This window comes from Sciurus carolinensis, chromosome 8, assembly GCF_902686445.1.
Source record: "Sciurus carolinensis chromosome 8, mSciCar1.2, whole genome shotgun sequence".
NCBI lineage: Eukaryota > Metazoa > Chordata > Mammalia > Rodentia > Sciuridae > Sciurus > Sciurus carolinensis.
The window spans coordinates 3,503,891-3,522,021 of NC_062220.1; the positions used below are offsets into that span (position 1 = coordinate 3,503,891).

Below are 18,131 nucleotides of genomic sequence, written 5' to 3' on the forward strand. Positions count from 1 at the left end.
TGGACTAAGACTAAGACCTCTGAAACCATGAGCCTTCAAATAAACCTCTCCTCCTGTACAGTTGTTCTGGTTGGATCCTTTAGTCACAGCAGTGAGAAAGCTGCATAAAACAATCCCCATCACAAGGAACTGGAACAAGCCCCAGTTCCTTAGGACTGCACACTCACAGAGCTTGTCTTTATTTGAGCTTAGAGCTGACTCCCTGCAAACAGCCTTTTCCCTAGGGCTTCTGTTGCAAACAATCAGTGACAATTATTTAACATAACAGTTGCCTAAGGTCATGAACACAGATAAAGTAATAAGATGTTGCCAAAGGAAAATCCAGGAAACACAATATCCATGAGAGCTTTGAAAAGCTTGAACACATTGCTGTGAATCCGAGACATTTGCTGGCAAAGAGCTGTGTGCACGCTCAAGAAAGACCTGAGAAGGCCCTAATCATTCACCTCTGGCTGACCTTGAGACTCAAAATGGGAAACAAGGGCTACCGCAGGGTTGTAAACTGGCAGAGTATTGCTCTAATATGCACATAGAACATAGAACTTGTCCCCAAAAGCTGGGAGACTTGATGATTCCAGGTTTTTAAGGGAATCTCTGTCTGATCATTGTCTGACTGCTAAGCTCACCAAGCAATAATAGAAGGAATCCTTCAGTCTGAAATAAAAAGGGTACTAGACAGTAACTCAAATCCACATGAAGAACTAAGGCACTTCAGTAAAGATGGCGGCATAGGTAAATATAAAATATATGTTTGCAATACTTTTTTTCAATATAATTTAAAATAAAAAGTCAATAATTATAAAACTATGTTGATAAGCTTATAATAGAGAAGTGAATTACATGACAATAATAGAATAAAGAGGAGAAGAAACAACCTTATATAAGAGCAAAGCTTTTTTATACTATTGAAGTCGAGTTGGTATTAATGTGAATTAGATGCCATAAGATCAACAACTCAGAAAATAACTTTTAAAATGCAATTAAAATGGCAATAAAATTAAAATGGTACCCTAAAAAATAGCTATTTAACACAAAAAAGGCAGTAGTGGAGGAACAGAGGAACAAAATTATATGATACATAGAAATCAATAGCAAAATGTCAGATATATATTAGACCTTATGAAAATAATGCTGTAAATATGGACTAAAGACACAATTGGAAGAATGGTATATAATACGTCTATACATTGTTTATAAGTGACATTTCATATAAAATTATAAATAGATTAAAAATAATAGACTAGACAAAGGTATAATTCACAAATAGTAACCACAAGAGAGTTGCTCTGGCTATAGCAATATCAGACAAAATAATCTTTAGGATGAAAAGATTGTCACTGTAGATAAAAAGAGACATTTTATCATGGTGACAGGGTCAATCCATCAAGAAGACGTGACAGTTATAAACTTATATGTACCAACCCAAGCATTCCAAAATGCATGAAGCAAATACTGGGAGAACCAGAGGAAGAAACCATCTAGCTGTATTTATTAGAGACTTCAATACTCTCCTCTCACTAATTTGTAGAACAACTAGAAGACAGAGGGAACGGGTGACGTAGATGACACTGTGAAACAGCCAGGCCTAAGGGTGTCTTCAGTGCACTAATGACAGCAACGTGCACACTTCTCTGGGCCACGGAGGACCAGGAGAGGTGGTCCTCTGGGTCACAAAAGAAGCCTCAAAGTTGGAAAGGACTAAAATCATATTAAGCATGTTCTCCAACCACAACACAGCAAAATAAGAAATCCATAGGGTGATTTTGTGGGAATCCCACATACATGTGGAAATTAAATTTCATATTCATAACTAGCAAAGGGGTCAAAGCAGACATTTCAAGGGGAGTAGAAATAAAAACAGAGCACTCCAGAACACCTGTGCTGTACCTAAGGCTGGGTTCAGAGGGAATTCCACAGCTGTGGGCACCCAGGTCAAGGAGAAAGAGCTCAGACACATGACTTAACCCCACGCCTAGAGAAAACAGCAAGGTAGGAGCGAATCGAACTCAGAGCAAGCAGGAGGAAGGAGACAGTGCAGATTAGTGTGTGGTGCAAGGACTGAACCCAGGGCCTCACACACACAGGGTGATGAGAGGCAGCCCAGTGTCCTGAATGGGATCCTGGGGCTTCCACACCATCTAAAGCCAAGGAAGCATGAAGGAAGGCAGGCCCACAGTCAGTAGCAAGAGATCGGCCCATCAGCACCCTGGCGTGCACACTCCGGAGACAATGGTGACTGGTTGGTGGGGCATACAGGAGCCCTGCACGTCTTCAGGACTTTTCTGCATGTACAAGTCTATTCTAAGATAAAAACCTTACTTTAAAAAAAACTCCCAGAAGGAATTCAAGCAAAGGATTAGCAGGGTGCGGTGGGGCTACGCCAAGCTGCAAGGGTGCCCTGCCAATCCCAGGCCAGAGGGGCAGCCTGCTGGGCCACCGTGCAGCCTCTTCAGGAGCTGCCACCAGGACACACCGTCTCCTGGTCAGGAGACACTCTCGTTTCCGTTCTGCAAATACAATATGGAGTGGTTATTCTCAAAGAAAATCTCCAAACATTTAAGACCCTTAGCTCTCCAAACTACAAAGTCTCATTCAAAACTGTCACTTTGCATGGCCCAGATACATGTGTGCTGGGCCATGCAAGGTTGAGGATTTAAAACCACAGACCACAGGTTTCTAAAACACCTTGTCATTAATAGTGTTTCCAGTAGAGAGAGAGAGAGAGAGAGGGAATGAATCTGCATATTTTCCATCTAGTTTTTTTTTTTTTTAACCAAAAGCTACTTAAATTTTTAGTTAAGATATTTTTGGTTAAGAAAGGCTATTTTGAGAGGTGGCATTTAATTTGCATTTTGGAAAATATGGTATTGAACTTTTGGGTTGTAATGATCTGTTGGACAAGAAAGAAGGATGAGACGAGTAATTTTTCATAGAATCAGACCCCATATGTTGGTCCTGGACTATCTATTCCTGTACTCATGTCTCTTTAGAATCACACCTAACCACATTTAAAAAGTAATTGTTGAGGCTCTTGGATTTGGCAGAAAGCAGGGCTCTTGCTCAAACGACAATCTGTCGCCCTGCTACTGTTATTATAAATGACAGGCAGCTAAATTTACACCCAGGGTAACATCATATATTAATAAGGGAATTAATAGGTCAGTGATCAAGAAATCACACACCCAGTTAACAAGCCAGATCGTATCTGTCTTCCTGCTTGTTTGCTGCGCGTAGATAACATGCACACAGGCAGCGAGGTCATAAATCTCTTCAAATGCTGGCCCTACCACTCACTCTGTGGCCAGACTAAGCAGAGCATCATTGTTGCCATGTCCAGCGCACCCGCGGCCACTGGGGGGCAGTGCTTCCCAGACTGAGGTGGCCCCGGAGAGCTGACAGAACAGCTCGCCACTGCGGCTCCCGAGCTGGCGAGGCAGGCGACTTGGCTGGAATCATATTTCACTGTTCACATTACTTATTCATAAGTCAAGAACACTGGGTTTTCATCTCGGTCCTTCACTTGGAGCCTGGCACGTGAGCTCCTTGTCTGCCCGAACCCCGCCTGGCTCCTGAGATCTTTTCCCCAGACAGGGTCCTGACTGTGAGTGCCGCGGCCCTTCCCGTCGCGGTGTTGTTCAAATGCTCTGGCTGTGGCTTCTGAAGCTTAGCTGAAGTCAGGCGGCAAAGCAGAGCCGTGCTCTCTTGGCCACTGTTGACAATGGCCAAGGCTGTGCGCCTGCTGAGTTAACTAGGATGCTGAACTGGAAGCGTGAGCCCGGGATCCCAGGAACCGGCCCCTGAAGCGCTCGCAGACACCTGGGCGTAGAGGGCAGGGCAGGGGATCTGCCATGAGCACCTGCGGCTGTGTCCATGGACGCTGGCTCGGTGACGCTGCGAAACACTGTGCTTTACTCCGTCTCCCCTAATGTGTGGCAGCTTCCTGCCTGACCCATGCTGCCTCCTCTTCCTTATTTCCAGTGCCCCAAGTTCGTCTAGGGATTCAGCACGTCCAGAGCAAAGCACTGCCCTCCCTGAGCTCAGGCCCGAGACGCACAGGGCAGAAAGCTCCTGCAAGTCTAACCCTGGACTGTCCACACACCGAGCCGCACTTCCTGCCTCTGGAGAAGAACGTCCACGTGGCTGACGGCAGCACAGGGGTCTAGCTCAGTGGTCTTCAGGAAAGGGACGCTTTGGTGGTGACAGGAGCCACTGGGCCTTCATAGTATGGGTGGTGGATGCTGCTGGAAAGGAGCAGGCGGGGCAGGGACAAGGCCAAGTGTCCCAAGACCAAGACAGCCCCCAGCAAAGATGCCCGACCCACGTGTCCACCCTGCTGAGGTTACAAAACCCTGGGCTGGGAGAAGTCTAGGTTCCTGATAACGCTGGGGAACGGTTACAGGAGCCGCAGGTGCTCTGTGAAGAAAACTAATTTCACATTTGATGAAGCCATTTATCTGGGCTTCTCTTTCCTTCAGGAAATCTCCACCCCAGCGATCTGGCACGCAGCATGCACCCATCCACCTGTCCAGCTACCCGTGTGCATGTGTGTCCCAGCTCCTGGCCTCAGAGCTGTCAGAGGGCGCTGTCCCGGGCGCCAGTTCAGACGCTGTCTCCATGACCTGGATGGGGGCAGCGGCTTCTGACGTTGCTCTCGTGCAGGTGTTTCCCACCTGTGCGTGACTGCAGGACACCTCCTGACTGCCACCACGGCAGCACACGTGCGCTTTCCCACTCTGCTGGACAGGGAGGGCCAGCGGTCTGGCTTCAGCCCAAGGCTAAGTGAGCAGGTCCTCGGGTGCGCAGGGGTCAGGAAGGGGGAGCCCCGGTGCTGGCCAGGAGCACCCCAAGGTCAGTGCGCCTCACTCCCTGCCGGGTTCTCCCCAAGCACCAGCAGGTAATGCAGGCTGATTTTAAGAAAAGGTTGTGGGATTTATGTGTCCTTCAGCAGTTGTCCACGCTGTGAGTTTTGTGGCTGTTTCTGCAGGTGGTGACCTTGCGGGGCAGCCCTGGTCCTGCTTTAGAGGAGGAGCCACCGCCCAGAGAGGCTGAATGTGCTCCACAGGTCACCCTGCGGTTCACATGTGCACTGTTAAGCGGCGGCTGGACCACAGGTCACCAAGGTTGTCTCCCACTGCCCCCCACCTTGGCTCTGGAACACACCCCTGGGCCTCGCTGCGCCATGAGCCGATGGGCAGGGCTTGTCTTCCTCACAGACTCCAGATGGCTCCCGAGGTACGACACACAGCTCCCCAGGAAAGAATGAACCAGAATGCAAGCCCCTGGAAGACGGGGATCCAGCTTCTTTTCTGTTCTCAGTGACGATGTCCAGCGCTCCCGAGCTGTGACCACGGACGGTGGGTCCACCCAGGCACTCGGACAGGGGTCAGGTGCACTTTTCATTTCAATGTGACGTTAAGGACAATTTCTATTCTGTTTCTGGTGCACATTTTTTGAGATGTGGGAAACAGGCACTGGGCCCATTCTTGCTTGCTCAGTAGCTCTTTGGGATGCTAATGATGGATCAGATCTGAGTGGACGCTTTGCCTTTTGATACAGAGGCAGCCTTGAGAAGCTCCTAGTAGAGACGAGGACTCCGCTCCTGTTGGGGCCTAAACGAGCTTGGCTTTCCTGCTGGGTCTGTCCACATGCACATTGTCCTCAGAGCTCGGGCTGTTGAAGAATCGCCCTCCTGGAACAGTGCTGAGTACAACGGTCTAAATATATGAGCCCTGATAACAGAATATTCTGATACAGAAAAACCCTAAATCTCTGGGCTCCCAGAGCCCCCCTTTGGAGCAAGCTAATTATATCGAGTGAATTCTTACTGTTCATAACATCTTCATTCTGCTTTTCAAAAATTAATTCACCTTTTAGACTGGAGATTTGTGGGCTCAGATTCTAAGAAAAAGGATTATATTTAGTGCATTTAAGAGGCTTACCTGCCTTTGTATTTTTCCTGAAATAAGTTCAGCTCATCAGTGTTTATTCCAGAGAGAAAGAAGTCTTCAAAACAAATCATGGGGATCTCATTCAAAATTAAGATATATAATATCTGTAAAATCCCCATCTCTGAAGAGATTCTTCTAGTGAGTTCTAAGCCTGTGCCTGGTAAATCGCCCAGTACAAGTGGGTACCCCAGGTTGGGCCCAACCCTGTTTACCACTCAGTGACCACCACGGGCCCCTGCTGCTTGGAGGAGTCGGCCTGGGAGACTCTCCTCGTGGGGCCTCAACCCCCACACAGCCTCAGCTCCTCCCGTCCCCCAGTGTCCCGGCCCCAAGCCCAACTGGCATTCTGAGCAGTTTCTGCGACGCCTCAGTTCTCGTCCTTTTTGGCTTCTAAGACACATTTTTAAATCCCCACTCCTTCCTTATGCCACCAACCAGTTTTACTTGGCAAGGTCCTTGTGCCGATGTCACTGTAATCCAAGTGCCACCTCGCTGAGCTCGCAGGACAATGAATTGCACTGCTGCGCCCCCCCCCCCCGCCCCCGTCACTGTGGCGCTTAAGTGTTTGCCTGAGCTTCTCCCTAACCCAAGGGTGAGGACGGTGCCTTACCCATCTTTACCTTATTAAATCACTGACTAAATGAAAGAGTGAAAGGATTGACATGGAGGAGGCCGGCGATGGGAAGGACCCTGGGCTGGAACCCTTGGGCCTGGAGTGGACGCCTGGTGAACTGCCCAGCTCCTCTCTTCTCACCAAAATCCGGTTAATGAGGAGCCAATAAAATCAATAATGCAGCCTTTGAACTAAGAGGAGAACGTTCTTTAATTTCCTGGGGAAAGTTATTATGAAAGTTGGCATCTGAATTTTATTTAAAATGTAGGAAGGAAGACAGTTTCAAGAACATACCTGGCTCAGAGAACCTCCATCTCAGATTCTAAGGTCCTAGGGTGCCCAGGTCACCTGTGTAGCGGCCTTGGTCAGTTTACTAACATTGGACTACTGATGTCGACACACACGTATCTTTTAGTAAAGAAGAATCAATACTGATTTTTCCCAACTTTCACGGGCCTGCTCTTTCCAGCTAAGTAAGGAATCTATCAGACGGTCCTCGTGGTTTCCGGCTTAGCTTGTACTCTACCCTTCTCTGGAAGTGTCGTGGTTCCCGGCTTAGCTTGTACTCTACCGTTCTCTGGGAGCGTCTAGCAGTTCCATATCGCAACAGAGCTATCAAGCGGGTGGTTTTGGCAGATCCACGGCCCATCTTGCTCACACTTTAAAAAAAGCAAACTCCCTGCTTGCCACTGTACACAAGGCTCAGGAATCATGCGTGGCCAACGTGCAATCACAGAAGCGAGCTCTCTGCCCTGAATTCTTTTAAAAAGTTAGAACTCAATACACATTTCAAGAAAGTTAACTAAAAAACTAGTAAAAACAACCCTTTTCAGGCATATCAAAATTGTTTTCCTTTACCTAAGATGATGTCATTGTGCTGTAATTATCTTGCCTCTCTAGGCATTCCAAAGAGAAACAATTCAGTTTTAGAACAAAATAAATCCAAATGTTTTAGTTCAGTCTTCTGCATCTTTCAATGGAACCTCAGGCACCAATCCTCAGTTGTCTGTATCCATTTAAATAAAATAGCCCTGTGGCCTTCCCTGGGTGCAGGGGCGCACCTGCCCAGGCCCTCAGGGTCACAGAGCCCCAGGAAGTTGTAGGTAGGGGCTTAGGGACGAGAGAGAATCCGGCTCATACCATCGTTTTGTCTACTCAGATGACCCTCATTGCAAAAGTCAGGGCTGACCCAAAGTGGAAACCCCTGGAAGGGTGAGCCTGGAGGGGTGGGGCCCTGCCTCTAACCCGGCTGTGCCACTGACCTGGTCATCCCAGGGTGAGTGAGCCCTTCAGTCCACCCCACAGTAGGCTCTGTTCTGACTTGGTCCTAGTCAATGAGAAGCACCACCTTCTGAAGGAGCCTCAGGTTCGACCTGCAGACAGGGCCACTGCACCTTGTTGAAGAAAATGGGTAGAGATTTCCCTGGTTCCACTGGCTGTTCCCTGTTCTGGGCCACATTTAGGGCTGGGAAGTCAGACTACACCTCGACCCTTCAGTGAGATTCTGCAGCTGATCTTCAGAGCAAATCCTCAGATGCACAGGGAAAAGGGAAATGGGTGGGGGTGGGCCAGGGCCAAGGCATCTCTGCTCTTTCCAGCTCTTTCTCTGCTTTTTCCACTCTTTCTCTGTTCAAGAGTGAGGAGGCAAAGACTAGGGACAGACCCGAGGCCAAAGGAGCAAAGAGAAGATGGGAAGCAAAAGGGGCAACAGGTTTACTTGAGAGTCAAAGTGAAATGGAAACTTCTCAGTTTTTATTGTGTTGTGGCTTTTCTTGGGCCTCATCCAATGTCTTCTAGACACGTTCAGGGTCTGAGCAGTTAGTGGCTTAAGAAGGGCTCTGGGCAGTGTTAATGGGGTTGCTCCTAGTGTCCATCACTGCTGAATTAGCAGGCTCTGGTTTTCTCTTCAACCCCCTGGCTTTGGGTTTAACTGTATTTACTATGAGATCGCAACCCAACCTAAAGTTCTTACAACCTGACAACTTGGCTTAAGGATGAACACGGCACTTAGTTCAGTAAGAACCTCTTTCAATGGGTGATGCTGTTGAGAAGGAGGCTGGGAAGCAGAATCCCCTGGAGGGGGGACCCCGCCATGTGGCCCTGCAGCCGGAGGCCTGGTCTTGGGGAGCACAGAACCCTTCCCACTCTGCTCACTGTGCTTCCCACTGGTACTTGGGGGGTGCTTGGCGCAGTCAGGGGTCACAGTGGGAGCTGATTTGCACACAACAAGTTCCTGAGTGGGTTCTGAAAGATTCATCCCTGACCTCTGGTTGTCACTCTGTAAACGACGCTCCCGGGGAGAGAACTGGTCAGGAAACAGGCAAGACCTGCAGACATTTATTTGTCCTCTAGAGTTCCAGGCTCAGGATGATCAACCCCCCAGCAGCTCATGTGGATGGACAGAAAGTCCACCAGCAAAGTGCTGGATCAAAACCAATTAACCCTCCAAGTAATGATCCAGCCTCGGCGCTCTGCTCAGGCACGTTCGTCTGTTTCCTGGGGTTGGTCTTTGCGGTCACAGCTGCACTGAGGACAGCACCAGGTGCCCGGCCGTGTGTGGGATGGGCTGGGAAGCTAAGATAACACAAGTCAAGCCACACCTGGTTGTCCTTGGGCCTCGGGACCACGGACCTGCCCTCACTCACGGCCATCCACCTTCAGGACCCCAGGCCTGGAGGAGACGCATAGCAAGGGGCTGGGTTGACCCTTGTCTTGTCCTTCAAGGACAATTCCAGATTCCCAGTGCGCTTTAAGGGTCAACCCGTGACTGATCAGTGCCCTCGGTGTGGTAAACAGAAGCCTCCTACTGAGCTTCAAGGAGGGCCTCAGATCCTCCCCAGGCCTTCAGAGTAAGGCAGACAGAAGGCCTAGGGCCGCTGTGCCAGCCAGGGTTCCCCCACTGTGACCAACACCTGAGATAATGAACTTAAGAAGAGGAGAGGTTTATTTTGGTTAATGGTTTCAGTCTGTGATTGATCCACCTGGTTGCCTGTGGCCTGTGGGTGTGTCAGAGTGACATGGTTGAAGTGTAGGGCAGAGCACAACAGGTCACATCCTGGCCAGAATTTGGAAACAGAAGAAGCCACTGAGGCGGGAATCACAGATGTGTTTGGTCTGGGGAGAGTCCTTCGCTGGAGCCTCTGCTCGCTGTCAGGAAAGGACAAACTGGCCTCGGCAGGAGCACCCGGAGGCTGCACCAACCAGCTCATGCTGGCGTCTGGTGGAGAGCCCGTTTTCTCTGCAGGGCCATTTTATAGGATCAGCTAGGCCTCCAAAGAAAAAAGTGCCAACGCTGTAACGTCCACACCTGTGCTCTCCACACGTGCCCCAACGGCAGGATGACGGTCACTTCAGTTACTGTCACTGGGCCCAGCCCAGACACTGGGCCTAGGAGGGGTATGACAATGAGTGTGAAGGGTTCCGGCCCCAGAGCCTGCTGTCAGGCAGCGCAGACGTGCACAAACCCGTCTGTGGGTGGAAGCGATGGCCACGGGTAGTGCTCAGGTGTGGGGTGCTGCAGGAATGCTCTACTCATCGAGAAGGGGATCCGTTTGAAGAGGTGTCGATGACATGGAGTAGGCTCTAGCAGGTGGCCCTGGTCCAGGACCACTCGGGTGCTCTGAGAAGATGACAATAAGAGCAGCACCGTGCGAGGACCTCTGTGTCGAGGGGCGAGGAGCCTCTACTCAGCGGGGCTTCCTGGAACGCTTTTCAAGGCCCCTCTAGGAAGGGCACCGGGGTCTCGCCCTCAGGCCAAACAGCCACGGTACGCGGGACCCACCTGAGTTCTCAGACTCTTACTTTGGGTGAAACTGAGGTACGGCCAACTGTGGGCCTGGTCTGTGGCTGCCGGGTGGAAGCACTGTTGCCGCTCTCGGCCCAACGCCCTCCAGGGCTTGAGCTCACCTTGAGGAAAGACCCAGCGTCCCCTCCTGCCAGGCTGGCATCATGCCCATCTGCTCCATCGGGTAGGAAAAACCAGGGTGGGTACTGCAGGGTCTGCAGGGAAACCCCCAGACTTGGAAAAGACCTCGGTGAGGAGGAAAACCTCCAGGTAGCTCTCATCGATGATCCTCCTCCTTAAGGAAAGAACACGTGCTGTACTCACACACGCAGGCACGTGCCCATGTTCACGTGCACAGGTAAAAAATGTGCCTGTCATTCACACAGACCAGTCGGCTAGGCCGGAATAGTCGGCTAGGTCGGAAGAGGATTCGGTGGGGAGGGAGACCACCGCCCCTGGTCAGCAGAAAGCCGCGAGAAGGCTCAGAACGTGTCTCTCTGCTTGAACCTGCAGAGAGCTGAGTCCCCAAATCGTGGATGAAATTATCCCAGCAGCAGGGCCAGCATCACGCCGTCATTCAGGGGATCCCGAGTCCCTGCTCAGGAGGCAGGCCTACGCCAGGGAGCAGGGGTCAGGAGGAAGGGCGCCCTGGCCTGCCCTGCCGGAGGCTCACCGGCTGCCCCTGACGGGAGGACATGGGTCCAGCCTCCGTTGGTGGCCCTTGATCCTGCTCAAGCTGATGCCCTGACCCAGGTTTTAGAGTTCCAGTTTGGATCAAACCATGAAAAATAAATAAGTTCCTGAAGCACAGAAGTGTTAAATAAAGGCATTTTCAGAGAAAGAGGGTGGAGATAAAGACTGTAAGCTTCCACAGGACCTGTTCTGGCCAAGGACATGCAGGCAGAGGTCATGGTCCTGAGGGAAACAGTGTGGGAGGCAGGAGGCCAGGAACTAGGGAGATGCGGGAGGCAGGGTGCCCACACTTCCTGCAGCCACCGGAGCCTGTGAAGATGTGACTTAATCTCTGATCAAGAGCTTCCTTGTTACAAAGTAAACATGAAAGTTCTCCCTCCCCGAGGGTTGGTGAAGTCTGGGACGATGTCACCAAGGTATTTGATGTAGCTTTTTAAAATTTCTGCCACCACCGCTGTTGATTGGCTTTGGGCCACTAAGTGCCACTATCTTTTGCATCTTCCTGTTGATACTATTGAAAACTCCAGCAGGAGACTCCAGAAGGAGGTCGGGCAGACAGTGGCTTCAGCTCAGGTGCCAGGTGTGGAGAGTGCAGCCTGAGCTCAGGAGCCAGGTGGGAGCTTCCACCATGTTCCCCAGTTGGAGGCACGACTGGCCTCCTGATGCCAGACCACCAGCATCTGCTCCCCAGGAAACGTGGGACCTTGAAGGTGACAACGGCAGAGAGAGAAGGAACGGCCGTGTGCAGAGACTCACGCTGTGATCACCTGGCTTCTCGCTCAAGGACTGCGGTGGGCCCGCGGACGGGCACTGCAGTGACCTACGTGGTGCCTCCTACCCTCTCTGTGTACTCGGGGGCCGCCGGGGGCACTTACTCCTGCAGAACCTGCCCTTGCTGGGCACTGCCCTGGGTCATCCCGGCACAGATGGCCTCCAGGGAGCATCTTTGCTCTACCCTTCAAGGCTCAACACTCCAATAAAAAACTGCTGCCTCCAAAAAGCAGTGGGAGAACCCCAAACGTTTTAGACTCAAATGCCCTCTTTACTGAACCCCACAAGTTTTGTGGAAAAAAATGTTTTTTTCAGAATAACAAAAGAGAATAAAGCAAAGAAGTTGCTCTGAGCCCTGTGCACTAACTCCCATTTTATCTTCTACAACATATACTTTGCCAGTGTCAACCAGCTGATATTTTCCTACACTCAAAGGAAGCAATTTTCTCCACTTTTACAGTCTCTCCCATCCCACATCCCGAGACTCAGAGGACTCCCTGCCAGCAAGTGGTGGGACCAAGGGGAAGCGGGGAAGGCACAGACTGCCGTCCGGAGCCAGCACAGGGCTGTCGGCACGCTGGGACTGGAGCTGAACGGGCTTCAGGGAGGAGCGGGGCTGAGCCTGCTCATCGGCTGCTGCCAGGTGGCCTGGGCCTGCTGCACCCCAGAGACACTGGGAGGAGAGGGAGAGCCGTCCCCTGAGGGATGCAGGTGGCCCCGGCCTGCGGGGAGCATGGGGCGTGGGGCTTCTCCGCTGTCTCCAAGGTTCGCCCAGCCTGCCTTCCTGAGAGGCAAATCAGCAGAAGCACGTAACTCTGTTGGGTGCTGTCACCAGAGGCCTCCCTAGTGGTGGCCACATCCACTACCCGAGCAGGTCGCAGATCCTGTTCACGCGACGGAGACTGATTCTGTGGCTCACCGTTCAGACACCTTCACCCTCTTTCTGCCATTAACCTTCTCCCTATTATAATCCGTTAACAGGAGGGCCTCTGCCACATCAATCCCTGGCTGTGGACGTTAGAAGGATCACAACGGGGGTTTTCCTGTTGGAGGTCGGGCGAGGCTGTGGTGGGAGGTTTCCACTTGCTGTGTTTCTTGTTTGGAGGCAAGTGGGGCCCTCAGATTTGGAGGCAGAAAGGTGGAGCTTGTGGAGTCTGTGAGATGGTGGGGAGCTGGGGACAGTGGTCTGGTCTGCAGATGCTCACCCAGATGTCAGGGTGGACAGCACACTGAGGACCGTGGGGCTGAGGGCCGGAGCAGACAGAAGAAGGGGCAGCAGAGCCCGAGGCCCAGGCCCAGCAAGGTGGGCAGGCAGGGAGCAGCACCGGCCTGCAAGGGTCACCGGAGGCACATGGAACCTGGGGCGTGGCGGCCTCAAGCCATCAGAGGACATTCGTGAAGGGGAAAGGGCCATGGTTTTGTCCAGTGCTGCTGCTGCAAAGTGAGGAGGAGGCCTGAGAAGTGCCTGCTGAGCCCAGCAACCTGGGGTGGCCAGGACCCCATGAGGGGAGTTTCAGGGGCGCCTGGGGTGGAGGCCCGACTGAGTGGGCTTTCAGAGAAGGGAGAGGGACCAGGCAGACCTGGTGGTGCTGCACTCAGTAGGGGTGTGAAGGTGAGAGAAACAAGAGCCCGCTTCTCCAGCTCAGGATGATCTAGGCAGGGGCGCTCGCCTGGGAGCCCAGCAACTCCGGAGGCTGAGGCAGGAGGATCACAAGTTCAAGACCAGCCTCAGCCACTCAGTGAGATCCCATCTCAGAAAATAAGTAAATAAGAGGACTGGGGATGTAGCTCAGTGGTAGCACCCTGGGTTGAATCCCCAGCACTGGAGGAAATAATCTAATACAGAGTAAAATACAATAGTAAGAATATTCAGGACTTAGGGGGAACAGAGAGGCATGCTGCAGCCACCCCTCAGGAGGTGAGCAGGTTCACCTGTGGTTTCCCAGGTGGAGCAGGCGGGGGCCAGGTCATCCATGCCGCAGGTGGGCAGGGTGGCAGGAGGGAGGGATGGGGCGGGCGGCTTGCGGGTGTTCCCAAGCCCTTTTCTGTAGGATCGGCTGGGGAGGAGGCTGGAAGGGGAACCGGGCGTGGGAGACAGAGGAGGAGTTTTGAAGTTGTCTGCTGTCCAGGGATGGGACAGTGCGTGGACCAGGGGAGCCCAGCTCGGCTGTCCATGTAAGGAGCCCTGACCAAAGTGGTGCCAGAGCAGAGGATTCCAGAGCGGCGCACAGGCAGCGGGCAAGGGGCGGCGGGGCCGACCTGCGGTCCTCAATGGAGCAAACCCGGGGACCGTGCCACACCGCTTCCTCTGTGTGAGGGGCACACAGGGCCCCGGGGCTGGCCGCGCCCTGATTCCCACAGGCCTCCCTCGGCAGGCCCCGGGCTGTGACAGGCGTGCGAGGGTCGTCTCTGAGGGCTCTAGGAAGTTAGTTTGAAGGCTGAGGTACGAATCAATCACGGAAAAGGCAGATTTGAAAGAATGGGTCTGTGGTGTGAAAGGGAGGCAGGGACTGCAGCCCCCACGGTCCTGGTGAACAGAGCGTGTCCTCTGGGCTAGTGACCCCGCAGTGGGGGACGCTCACTAAAACGCCGTCTTCTCTGCGGGGTTGCTGGGTTCTCGTGACCGCGCGGGATTCCGCAGCGGCGGCGGCAGCGTGGGGAAGGGCACAGCAGATCCAGGACTCAAAGGCTGGCAGTACTCTGAGATGCTCGCGCCATCACCTTGGTGCAACACAGGTAGCTCGACGGCGGGGAAGGGAGGCCCCGTGCCACCAACCCAGCACCGTTCACGAAGCCCAGAGACCGGGTTCAGTCTGATTTGCTACTTCACTGTGTGCCGTTGACTGAGGTCTGTTAGCTCGGCAAGCCTCCGTCTCCTCAGCTGCAGAATGGGAATCGGGTGTTTGCGAGAACTAAGCGACCTGATGTATACAAGGTGTTCAGACCAGAACGTAGGACGCGGCAGACGCAGCAGATGGATTGGTGATCGTGACGAAGACGACGGGAAGAGGGTCACTCGATTCACCTCGAGCTGCTATGCGCTTGGTGAGCAGGAAGAGATGGAATGATCAGGAGGAGGGAAGAGTGAAGGAAAAATCCAGAGTAGGAAAAAGTAGCCTGGAACCACGTCGCTCCGGTACTCTCCAACGGGCCTGCTCTTGGGAAGACCTGGCCTCCGGCTCCTGGGGAGCAAGCCTCTGGCGCTGTGCACATTTACAAGGAAGAGCCATCCTGAGAAGGCCCCTGGAGAAATGCGGGTTATGGCCAGGGGTGACCTGCCAGGACAGGCGGCCGGGCACTCCGTGGCACGTGGCTCAGCACTGTGGCTGGTGTCCGCTCCCGCCTCCCGAGTAGAAGGAAGTTCTGGCTGGCTTCCCCCAGAGCCACCTCTGGGCCAGGTCCATCATTCAGTCACCAAATGCAGACACCTTGTACTGCTAACCTCAACGACATAGTGCCAACTGGGGAGGGCACGCCCGGGTCCTGTGCCTCCACATCGCTGCTTGTGTGGGTTTTTTGTTGTTGTCATTTTTGGTTATTTTGCATATAGAGGGTTGATTCAGGCCAAGTCGGAAACCATGTGTTCCCAGTAAAAAAATACAGACCCGGGTTGTTTGGGCCCCTCTTGGGTCTTCCAGGCCCTCCTGCAGCCTGCCCTGAACCCTGGAGCCTGGCTGCCTCATTTCTGGCCTCTCAGTTAATCCCAGGGTCTGTCTCACTGCCCTCTTCTTGTCCAGCCCCGGGTTCTCCCAACCGGGGTTTGGCACAGACCAGCATTCTAGACTTGGGTTTTCCGGGGTCTGTTCTCAGCTTCTCCAGACAATCCTAACCACTCCTTTAGGACCAGATCACATGGTCTCTGAGACGCCTTCTCAGGAAGAATGAGAAGCCTCACTCCTCCTCTGCCTCCTGCTTGCCAGGATCACCATGGCTGCTCCTCCGATTTGTCTCCAGAATGTGACTTCTCAACCTCCTTAAGGACAGTGACCATGTTCTGTTCCCAAGAGTTGGCCCAGGGCCTGCCACGGGGCGCCTGGGAGCCCATGCTATGGGCAACACAAGCATACAGTGGGCACCAGGTCAGCCTCGAGGCGAAAGGTGGAAGTACTATGGTGCCAAGTGGCTCTGCTCTGGTTGGGTGTGGGTCTCTGGGTGCCTCCACTGGCTCCCCAACACACGGCTGCCCAACACACGGTTCTCATCTCTCCTAAGTCTTGTAAAATACATTCCTTCCAAGAGCCACCTGTTCTTTCAATTTAAATAAGCTCATCTAAGGGTCAGAAATGGATACCGACATCCTAGTAGAGGCAAAAGAGAAGCAAGAACCATGTGCGAGACTGAAGGCCAAGAGACACTGCTGACTAATTTTTGAGTCTGTGAGCATGAGGAACATTTCAGCAGCAGTTTGACAGCACAACATACAAGCACACTGAGCCCCTCTCCCAAACAGCAAGTCAGGAGGGCTTCTAGACACAGATGCACTGCTAACCAGCTGTGTAACCTTAGAATAGTGACTTGCCCTCTCTGGACCTTATTCACTCCAAGAGTAAGGAAGTAGACTAGGCACTGCACATTACATTTGGAAGGTGTGACAACCCAAGGGTTCACTCTCGAGGGCACCCCACTGAATGAAAATGGCATCAGGAGAGGCGCTGCAGAGGGGGTGAGCAGGTATCCAACTCTGACTCCCACGGATGCATTTGCCAGTTTCAGGGCCAGAGAGAGGAGAAAGATGGTGTTGGAGCCCAAAAAAGTATGAGGGTTTTGATTTCCATCCCTAATTCTTTGTTTTACTATTTAAAAAAAATCCCTCAAACCATAACACTAGATCTGATCTAGTTTAAGCCTCGAAGGGAAGATGGATGGACGGGCACCTGCAGGCAGGGCTCCCTGCCTCTGGCGGGTCTGAGTGGAGCCCTTCTTGGGAGCCTGGAGCCAAGAGGGAGGCAGCTCGCCACTCTCCAAGGCCCTGTTGCCTAGCAACACAGCTCTGCCTGGGAAATCATGGCTCAGAAAGGAGACGGAGGAAGAGTCCCCCGCAGCCAGTTATCTGTAGCTCAGGCACAGAGGAAGGAGCCCGTCCTCCAGACCCACCATCCTCAGATGGACGGCTGCTGTCATCACAGGGAAGCCCTGTGCGTGGACGGGGCCCGCAGCCAAAGCCACGTTGCAGAGGGGAGGGCAGGGAGGGGCTCCGGACTCACCGCTGATCCACTTGGCCTCGGGGTCGTGAAGTCTGAAGTCTTCACTGAAGAGATCTTCCACGGTGACCTTCTTCTTCTGAGACAGACTGTTATCTTCCGCTGGAAGAGATGAGGCAGATGGTTAAACCTGCTCTCTAATTAATAAAAAAAGGACCGTAAGACATCCCGATTGCCATCCAGAAACAGCATCTCTGACAAAACACGGTTTCCACAGATGAATGGTGAATGAGAGCTGGTCTTGCTTTTTGTTGTTAATTAAACCATCAAAACCTACAGTAAGGATATCATGACTCAGAACACGCCACAATTCCCTCTCACTCACACTGAAATACAGAAATGGCCCTATTTGGGGTACAGAGGTAAACGGTTGTTTCGAGGCTGGGCAAGAGAGAGTGCAGATGTCAGAATGGAGCCCAGTGGCCAGGTGCAGGCACCTGTGTGGCAAGCATTTGTTAACTGTCACTAATGGCAGGCAGCATGTCAGTTTCTGAGAACTCGAAGGCACATAAATATTCCTTAGCATTTACTCTCTGGAAGCCTCGCTCATCCGCTGTCTCTGGTGGTGGGTTAGCTCCTGTTCAGACAGGATAACAGTCCAGATACCTGCACACAAACTCCCAGACTCGGCCCTGCCTCATCTCCATCCCCACGCTTAGGCGGCCCCTGGGATGAGCCCATGAAGGAACTGCACTCATACCCGGCCCGAGGGATCTTCAGCTACTGCACCAGAGGCTGAGACGTGGAAGGTCTGGCAGCTCTCACCCTCCCTCCAAAGGGCAACGTTCCTGGGATGTTAGCTCCTCCTCAGAAGAGCCACACAATTCCCTTTATCTGCTGTGAAAAGATGCAGAACCTGGGAGCCCACGCTAACAGATGGACCCAGAGGACAGTCCATCTGGCCAGCCTTCCTTCAACTGCCTTTGCAGGGTCATCAAGTGGCCTCCTCCCAAGCCCAGGAATCAAGACGAGGCAGGGAAGCCAGGGAGTTGGCTACCTGGACAGTCATCCTGTCTGAACAGGAGCGAACCTACGGTCCACAGACCTGAGACTCCTTCAGAGTGACCGTGTCTGACGGACACCATCCTCTAGAGTGCTTCTGTGTCCCCGCCTCCTAACAG

At 52.6% G+C, this 18,131-nt stretch overlaps 1 protein-coding gene across 7 annotated transcripts in view; it reads right to left on the reverse strand.

Moving 5' to 3' along the window:
* Dpp6 (dipeptidyl peptidase like 6) overlaps window positions 1–18,131 on the reverse strand; it is an 872,193-nt gene that overhangs the window by 295,810 nt on the left and 558,252 nt on the right. For all 7 annotated transcript variants that reach the window (XM_047560556.1, XM_047560558.1, XM_047560555.1 and 4 more), the window contains exon 3: window positions 17,014–17,112. In XM_047560556.1, coding sequence (XP_047416512.1) covers window positions 17,014–17,112 — 99 coding nt within the window. The remainder of the gene's footprint in view (window positions 1–17,013; window positions 17,113–18,131) is intronic.